This window comes from Drosophila sulfurigaster, chromosome 3, assembly GCF_023558435.1.
Source record: "Drosophila sulfurigaster albostrigata strain 15112-1811.04 chromosome 3, ASM2355843v2, whole genome shotgun sequence".
Classification (NCBI taxonomy): domain Eukaryota; kingdom Metazoa; phylum Arthropoda; class Insecta; order Diptera; family Drosophilidae; genus Drosophila; species Drosophila sulfurigaster.
Genome location: NC_084883.1, coordinates 17,742,042 through 17,751,061, shown reverse-complemented (window position 1 = coordinate 17,751,061; position 9,020 = coordinate 17,742,042). Strand labels below are relative to the sequence as shown.

At 35.4% G+C, this 9,020-nt stretch overlaps 1 protein-coding gene across 1 annotated transcript; it reads right to left on the bottom strand.

Moving 5' to 3' along the window:
* Positions 1 to 928: 928 nt before the first annotated feature.
* On the bottom strand, positions 929 to 3,040 carry LOC133843648 (aspartate aminotransferase, cytoplasmic-like). Its single transcript, XM_062277287.1, has 7 exons — positions 2,894 to 3,040; positions 2,678 to 2,835; positions 2,427 to 2,608; positions 1,892 to 2,369; positions 1,669 to 1,834; positions 1,467 to 1,609; positions 929 to 1,403 (listed from the first exon to the last, which is right to left on the bottom strand). The coding sequence occupies exons 1-7, from the start codon at positions 2,932 to 2,934 to the stop codon at positions 1,219 to 1,221; spliced, it is 1,353 nt and encodes a 450-aa protein (XP_062133271.1). The 5' UTR covers positions 2,935 to 3,040; the 3' UTR covers positions 929 to 1,218.
* Positions 3,041 to 9,020: the final 5,980 nt, after the last annotated feature.

Here is a 9,020-nt window from a genome sequence, read left to right as displayed (position 1 = left end):
CTTTATAAATGACACATTTTATTCATTAAATCTCAAACGAGATCGCAAATAAATATTAAATTATTGTTCTATCTATTATTATTGCGATTGCGATAAATTTACTGTTAAAATATATAAATATATTTCTACATACCTTGAATTATTTGTAACTTCTAACTACTAATCATCAAAAATTTCGATTTTAAACTTACCGAATTTGAGGCGAAATGACATTGTTAAACTCAGAAGGTAACTAAAATTTGCCGCTTATTGTTTTTGCTGCTTGTTACGCATAAGCTACCGTCAACCTCGCCTCTGTTCGCCCTGTGGCCCCCCCCTTAACGCTTGCTCTTTGGCTATGTTGTGTTTTCAGCGACACTTGATTGCTTTTATGTGTGTATGTGTGTGTGTGTTTGTTGTTGCCGCTGTTGTGCGTCAGTTGGGGTTGACGCTGAAAAGTATGCTACATGGCAAATAGACTCAAATTATGTTGTCGGCGAGCATGTGTGTGTGCGTGTGCGACAGAGATAGCCAGTGTGCGAAAGAGTGCTTTTTGTAGAAGAACACCGCTCTACGAATAAGAGTTTGTGTGTGTTTTATTTTGTGTGTGTGTGTTCGTTGGTTCGTTGTTGTTTGCCTAACGCTTTTTATGCCTTTCGAAAATTGTGAGTACTGTGCTCATAAATATTTTTGCTCAAGTTAATTGAAACATTACCAAAAAATGCTTGTTGGCAAATATTGAAATTATTTTGGCTTGCGTTTGCAAGCACATATTAATGGCCTGCTTATATTTATGATTTCTATTTTGTTACGTTCTTATTATCTTTTAGCATAAAACGATTTGTTGTAATTTATGGGATATGTTTTACATTTTGTTCTAAGAGTAAAATGTCATGAATTTGAGCTACGGTATACGCTTTTGAAGCATACAATGGGACCAAATGAGAGCTTAGTTTCTTAATGTTTTAGTCGATCTTAATATAGATACAAATATTATTATATAAATTATTTTACATGATGACATGACTTAATAACATGATTTACTTATTTTATATTTTCTTGCATGTATTCAACACACATTTGGTTAGTTTGTATTACAGTTCTTTTTGCTTAAATGATGAAACTGTGATTACAAATTACTATTATAATGAAAATTACTATCAATAGATTGTGATAAACTAACACATTTGAATATATGCTGCGCGTGATGCATTCTTTCAGTTTTTACTTACATCTTTCTCATTTTTCTTTTACCTTCTCTTCGTCAGGCTTATCACATTCATTTTCTGCAGACTCTTTAACAATTTCACAAATTGATTCAGCAACATAATCAATATTTTTTGTATTTAAACCACAGATATTAATGCGTCCAGTTCTCGTCAAATAAATGTGTTTTTCCTTAATCAATCGCGCCACTTGTTGCTCTACGTGAAACAATGAATGTACATAAATATATAGCATATTAAGGCTTAATATTAAACACTCACCATTTAGACCTGTAAATGAGAACATGCCACGCTGCTTGACGATATGATCCCATCGTCCAGGTGTATTCAGCTTTTGCAGTTTCTGAAGCAACTCTTTTCGCATTGTCTTAACACGATCTGTCATCTCACGTAACGTCTTCAACCTACATTAAATGAGTATTTCTATTAAGAAATGAAATATAATATTTTAACAGAAATTTACCATTCTTCTTTGTTTTTCTTATCACCCAACACCTTGGCAACAACTCGACTGCCAAATGCAGGTGGATTTGAGTAATTTGGGCGCACAAAAAGCATTTGTTCTGAAATTAAGGCTGGCACCAATTTGGGATCCTTTATAATCGTGACCAGACTGCCAACACGTTCATCTGATTGTATGCAAATGTTAAAAATGAATTCGACAAATAAAACATCATCACACATACTATATAGACCCATATTCTTAGAAAACGATTGCGCTGCCATTAACTCGATGCCTTCGTTGGCAAAATATCGAATAGCCCAAGCATCTCGGTCTGGATCTCCAGTTGCAAATCCCTGATATGCGGTATCAATTAGTGGAAACAAGTTGTTCAACTTGATAACTTCTGCGACTTGTTTCCATTCCTTCTTCGTTAGATCCATTCCCGTTGGATTGTGTGCCGAACCATGGAGAAGAACTACAGATCCTTCCGTTGCCGAAGCAAGATCCACCAGGAGTTTGGACATATCAATTTGGCGTCTTTTATTATGCCAATAGGCATAATTTTTGAACTGCTTAAAACCGGCATGCTTAAAGATTTCTCCATGATTTTCCCAAGTCGGATCTGGAAAGAAGACAGTGCGTCGCTTCAGACGCTTAGCTAGAAAATCAGCAGCTAGTCGACAAGCGCTGGTTCCCGAAACCGTTTGTACTGCAGCTACCTGAAGATAAAAATATATTAAAGTGATAGTAAATAGTTTATTTATATCGTTACTGACGCGTTTCTCTTGCAGTGCCTTGCAATCTGAACCCAAGAGCAATTCTGTGGCAACTTTTATAAAATCTGGATTACCAGACATGGGCAAATACTCATGATTTAGTGTCAAGTCATTGACAACCTCAAATTCGCATTTCTTAACAATTGGCAACACAAGAGGCTTGTTGTCTTCGGTGCGATAAGCTAAACAGAAAAGTTAGGAAGCTTTATCTTATTGTAGATATATTATTAATATTTCATTTTCACGTTTACCACCAACACCAAGATTTACTTTCTTCTCATGTTTATCTTCCTGATAGAGCTTTGTTAAATGGAAAATTTCAGCCGGAATAACTAGTTTGACATCAGCAAAGGCTGACTTGGGACACTCAACACCAGAGCTTCGCTTACGCAATGAAAAATTTATGAAACTGTGCTTAGTAGATTGTTAGTTAACAATTACACGAATTACTCTAATTAACACATTACTTCGGCTTGGATATTAAATGCTCTGCTGCACACACAAACATTGTAAATATCTTAATGAAATACTGCAAATTTTGAATTTAAAAATGGGTTTTATGGAATTCTGTTTTAATTTTTACAACTATTGCATAACTACTTTGATTTCTAATTTTTCTAACATTTTTTAAGCTGCAGCTCAGAGTTTTTCTGCAGCAAAAGTTTTCAACGTTCTTTCAACATGTTGTGTGAAATCGGATCACTTCGTCAGATTTCTGAGTTGAGAAATCGGCCGTCGTATATTTTTGTGCAGTTGATGTTTGAAGAAGTCATCAATCAGGTCAAGTGATGGTCAATTTGATGTGTGTTTAACTGCCTGTCAGCTGGGGCTGTGCCATAGGTTTATTTGCCTACGATTTGGGTTTGTTTATGGCCCCAAAACTTGTACATGGCTGCGTCATACCGCTGCATTGTGTGTTTTATACAACGGATTGGGTGAACTTGTGGTTGCTTGACTACGAGATATCCTGTAATAAATTTTAAGAAAAGTAAAAACTATTTATATAGTTAAATTTTCTATATGTGCTTTCGTTGAACTAATTTAAATTACTATAAAATATCTTATATTTAAAAGACTGCCAACATAATAGGTAAAGGGTATGTAACGAGGACAACAACAACTGCCGAAATAACAATAACAAAACAATCTCAATGTTTTCATTGCATGCTTGCGTGTGTATGTGTATATAGTAAGTATACGTACTGTGTGCTGCGTTCGTTGCTTGCTTGCGTTGTCTTCATTGTTTGGATTTTAGGGCTTCACATGTCAGACATTTGAGGCAAACTAACTATTTGATGGATACGATGGGGTCACTCTGGCAGAAGGAAACCGACACCAAGTCAGCCAACAATGTTGCTCCAGCGTATACCGTATTTGGGGCGCTCCTCCAATCAATTTGCCCAGTCAGTCAGTCAGTCAGCTCAGTTCAGTTAATTATTTGGCTATTTAAAATGCATTTCCATTGCCATGATTAACTGCAAATATTGCACTCAATATCGAAGCGCACTCCAAAGCTGAAAGTGAATTGCTTTCAAGTGTCTCTCTGACGTTTTGCAATTTGATTTAATCCATCTGCGAGTCGAGCGCAATCGATTTGTATAATTCTGCAAACAGCTGAATTTTCATTTCATACACTTTTGTGTATCTGTGCCAAGAAGAAAATAAGCAGAGAAAATAGTCATATTTTTCTGTATTGCTTTCATACTTTTCATCTCTACAATGCAGTTAAACTTTTAGATTTTGTGTGCAATGAAAAGAAAATAGTAATTTGAATAAATTGTATGATAAAATTTATTTAAAATTTATGTAATTTAATAAGCATTCAACCTTCAAGGTATGAAACATTGGTGGTCTAGTTCCCGTAGCTTAAATGTTGGTAAAGCTAATCGATGCAGAGGACAACCCGTTGATTATTTAGCCAGTTGGTGGTCGTCAGTTTATCCTCGCCGATGCTGTTGAATACAATACACAAAAGCTTCTCTGCCCCCCCCCCTTTCCGCTTGCCTTTAGCCTATAAAATACTTGTATCCCGTTTCCGCTGCCCATTTGTACAAACAATCGCGGCAACCGCAGCGGTGTCCCGTGTTTAATGGCCTGGTCTGGACAGGAGATTGGGCGGTGGCGGTGGGGGAAACAATTTTTATAAATATTGTGCACACGCACAATGAAGTAAACGTAGCTATCAGTTTTTTTTGCGTTGTCGTCCTTGCTCATCAATTGGCGTCTCTGTTGTTGCTGTTGTTGTTGCTGTTGCTGCTGTGCGTGCATTTTATTTTTTATGCATGAAGTGTAAATTAAAATTAAATTGACTGTGCAGAGTTCACGCGACGCAACGCTTTACAGTTTGCGTGGCACACGCGGCGTATGAATAATAAACCTGGCAACGATGTGCGGTACGGCAACTTTAAGTTGCCACTGACCTCAGAACGTTCCATTTATTTATTTTCATATATTTATATGACCTTTTTATTTTGTGTTTTTAATTAAGTTATAAAATATTAATTTGTTGTGTGTGTGTGTCTGTTCATATGCTGTTGTGCTGCTTTTTTATGACTGTTTGCAGCTTTATTGCAACTCTCTCTTTCTCTATCTGGCTCCCTCTCTTTCCCTTTGCCACTGCGGTTGACATGCATTTTGTGGTCACAGTGCTGCAGCTCTGTGGCAATATTGTGCCTTCGTTCCTGGGTTCATCAGCTCCTCCTGCTGTGCGCTGTCGTGCACTGACAATGTCAGTGGCATCTGCAGACGAGGCTTCGGATCAGGTTTATGTGCGTGGCGTGGAGTTTATATTGTGTCTCCAGTTTAGCGCGCCACGGGACCCAACGCAATGCATGTCGCCATTCCTCCACATAACCGTTTTCTTTGCCTTTACAAATCTCCATCTCCTTCTACTTCATCTCCCATTGAGTTTGCTGGCATTTTACGCGCCATTTAACCCGTTCGATTTGGGTTTCAAATGCAAAACAAAATATCTTCTCGCATTTCTGGGTCTGCCTGCCACCTGCCCCAAGCAGCTAAGCTTCTGAGCAACTGTTGTCTTTAAAACTGAGGGCTTCGTAATCTATACTTGTGACTAGCAACTTGGCAACTGTTGTCAGGCGTATATCAGGAAGTAAAGTAATTTGTAATTTAATTCTTTGCTTGGTATCATGCAAAAGTGAATAAGAATTTGTTTTGGTGTCACGAATAGTTTTGCTTGAGGTGATTAGAGATTGATTTCTCAATAGGAATACCACACATAACTAAAGCAGCAGTGAATATTTATGTATTCAAATATGTGGATAGAAAAATTAAATGCATTTAATACTGATTAATGAATTTAAGACATATGTTGGTACTCGAAAATATCTCTCAAATAATACATATAATATTCATAATATTAGAATCTAAAATTTAAAAATTCTCATAACAAGTGCAAATAATATTAAATATATTAAATATATATAAATTACATTTAAAGCTTAATGCTGATCTAAATAATACAGAATTTGTAGACCTTTGTTGATGCTTTCTGATTTCGATCTATTCATCGATTGAAAACACAAGCTGAAAATTGTAAGTTCTCTTTGCCTTTTTTCTTTACTTCTGCTTTCATTTAACTTTTCTAATATTCTTATTTTTTTCGGCATTTGAACGTAACATGGACTGGACTATATGTTACCATTAAAAATGTTTGTGGACATATTATTGCACTTTACTATATGACACAAATAAAACTAGAATATACAACATTTGAACTGTTTAATCAAATATCTGCTTTTATGCTCTGTTTTTTCCCATTTTTGTTGATTTTTTTTTTCTAAGATATATATATCATATAATGTATACAATATATATAGGCAATATCTTACAACTTGGACTGAGTTTTCAATAATTGCAATTGCTTTTACTCGAAGGCTGCTGCTTATTGGGCCTGCATCAATGCACCTACAAAAGTTTCTAAAGCGAGTTTGAATGAAGTGGATGCCGACAGGCTTTTCTTATCCGCATTCAGATTGTTCATTGACAACTTTATAATCCTTTGTATCTGCTAATCCCCCATCATTTCGTTCGCTCTGAACCTTCCTGCTACCATATTTAATCCAACAATTCCACAACCTAACCCAACTTACATTGTGCTGGAGTTGCCTGACTGCCTGCCTGCTAAGGACTGTAACATGACAGCTGTCATATGTTGCCATTCCGTATCACATTTTATAGCACACTCTCGTAGTTCATTTTTTTTTCTGTTTTTTTTTTGTGTTGGAATTTCCTTCTATGTGAGCTTTGTTTTGTAGCGTTACGCTTTGTACTATTCTGCTTCTTATTCTCTTCACATCACATCATCACAACATTTTAACACACAACACGTGCTCTGATTGCGATTCTCATTCTCTCTCTCTCTGTCTCTCGTTCTATTTTGAGCTTTTTCTCTCACATTTGCGCACTCTTCGTTTGCTCTCTCTTTGCAACGCTCTCTCTCTCGCTTTTGCTGATTGGAAGTTTACACATTTTTTAATGGCATGCTAAGCTGAAAAGTTTTTCGTTTTTTGTTTTCCTTGGTTCTCACACAGATTTCATTGTTTCTGTTTTGCTCTGTTTCCCATTTTAGTTGTGCCACATTTGGCCCATGACTGTGGCAGAGTGTGCAACTCTTTGTCCGTGCACCACGAGGACTCGGCTCAAGGACTGCATTTAAAAATAATTTATTGTGCCAACACACGCACACATACACTCTTACAGAGACACATAAATAATTTGAGTCTTTATTTTTGGTATACACATACACATAGATATTTCACTTGACCGTACGTTGAACTGTTGACCCAAACACCTGACCAGCATAGCGGTTGGGGGAGCGAGGAAAAACCTCTTGTCAAATGACTATTTTTGTCGCTCTTCAGAAATTGTTTGTGTTACACTTGGGCATTTTGTTTAGAGACCTCTGCTTCATTTTATTCCAACTACCAACACGATTTAGCGGCCCGGCCGGCAAATGTGATTTAGTGTGAAAAAAATAAAATAGTTTGGGGTATTATGTGGACAGGTGCTCGTATGGGAAATTGGCAGATCCGCTTTAAAAGCGGCCCACACTGTTTTTTTTAGTTATAAATTAGCTCTACTTGCTTGTCCTGTACAAAAAATATATTGACTTAGTTTAAATATAACAAAAAGAATGAAAGCGGCATTTTAAAATTTGTATTTAATTTGAAAATGCGTCTTAACTTAATTATTTGATAATTGGAGAGAGAGAGTTGTGTATTTATTTTACTTTTGAAAGTTAAACGCTTTGAATATAATTTTGTCTAAATATATCAACAATCTAAAATGAATGTGGTTTTTCTGGAATTCTAATTTTATTTGCATGTGTGACTTCAATTAATTTCAAACAATTCCAGAAATATCTCAATGAATAAAAGAGAAAAGAGACTAAAAATTTATTGAATACACACGGTAGACAAACTGAAAGATGCCATGATAATATACGTATGCAAATTTTACAGCTGAAGCATCTCTCAGGATTGACCTGAATATGTTTTCCCTAAAATGTGTTGTTTTTGTGACTCGTTTGTTCTACTAGTTCAAATACTTAATCTAAAATCTCAAAACTTATTAGTTACGGTTCTAGTCACTAACATTGGCGTTTACTATTTTAAATATAGAATTTCTATAATTGATAATAGCTAACTTCTTGAAATGCACTTACATATTATTTTAATTGATTTTTATATTTACTTCCACATCATGAATGTATTAAAGCTGTAAATGTTTACATACATACATGAGTTGCTTAAATCGAGTGGTAATTATTTTCATATGCTAGCAGCATACTCATTAAAACATTTTCTGCAAGAGGAAGTTTGCATTTCATTGAAAGTACTAAAAAATTTACAATCAGATTAATTTTCAAACATTTTTCTATATAATTTTATATTGTATTACATTAATTTTTATATGTCAAATCTTACTAATACATTGTTGGTTCAATGAATGAATTACAATGAACAAATAATTAAGTTTTGCGAACATTTGTAAAACGTGTATAAATAAATAAATCATTGTGTTGTTGTTTTTTTTTTGCTTATATACAAAGCTACTTAAGATTTTATGACTTGTCCATCTATTTGCTTAGAATGTTATTTTCAGGTCGACAAATCACTTGCTACTTCCTCGTTACCGAAGTCTACTGTCCATTTGGCTTGGTAAGTTTTTTTTTTATTTTATTTTTTTGTTGTTGCTGTATTCACATGGAAAAAGCAATTACAAATATATCAAGTTGGGGCCGTCGACGTGAAATGCAGCCAAGTGCTAAGCATATCGTGGGATTTTATACAAATATTTACACTTCGTTAACTGTCAAAGACACCGAAAGCAGTTTGAATACACACACGATTTGGTGGGTGGGGCAATGGGAAGCATTTAAAACCGCCGATTTGTATTCGTTTTATTTTGTATTTTTTTTTGCTCATTCTTTGTATTTGCTTTTGAAAAACATTTTATGCAAATGCCTAAAAAATAAATTTTCTGGGCCAACGCGTCGCAGAGCGCAACAAAGAAAACGAACATCATTTGCAGCACAGGCACAGGCAAAAGCAAAAAAATGTGCTACACAAA

Excerpts from the sequence above, each read along its gene's own strand:
- LOC133843648 (XM_062277287.1), bottom strand. The coding sequence starts at position 2,934 with ATGTTTGTGTGTGCAGCAGAGCATTTAATATCCAAGCCGAA. Across the intron at positions 2,370-2,426 it reads AGGCACTGCAAGAGAAACGC|GTAGCTGCAGTACAAACGGT; the intron begins GTCAGTAACGAT and ends TTTTATCTTCAG. Across the intron at positions 1,835-1,891 it reads TAAGAATATGGGTCTATATA|ATGAACGTGTTGGCAGTCTG; the intron begins GTATGTGTGATG and ends GCATACAATCAG.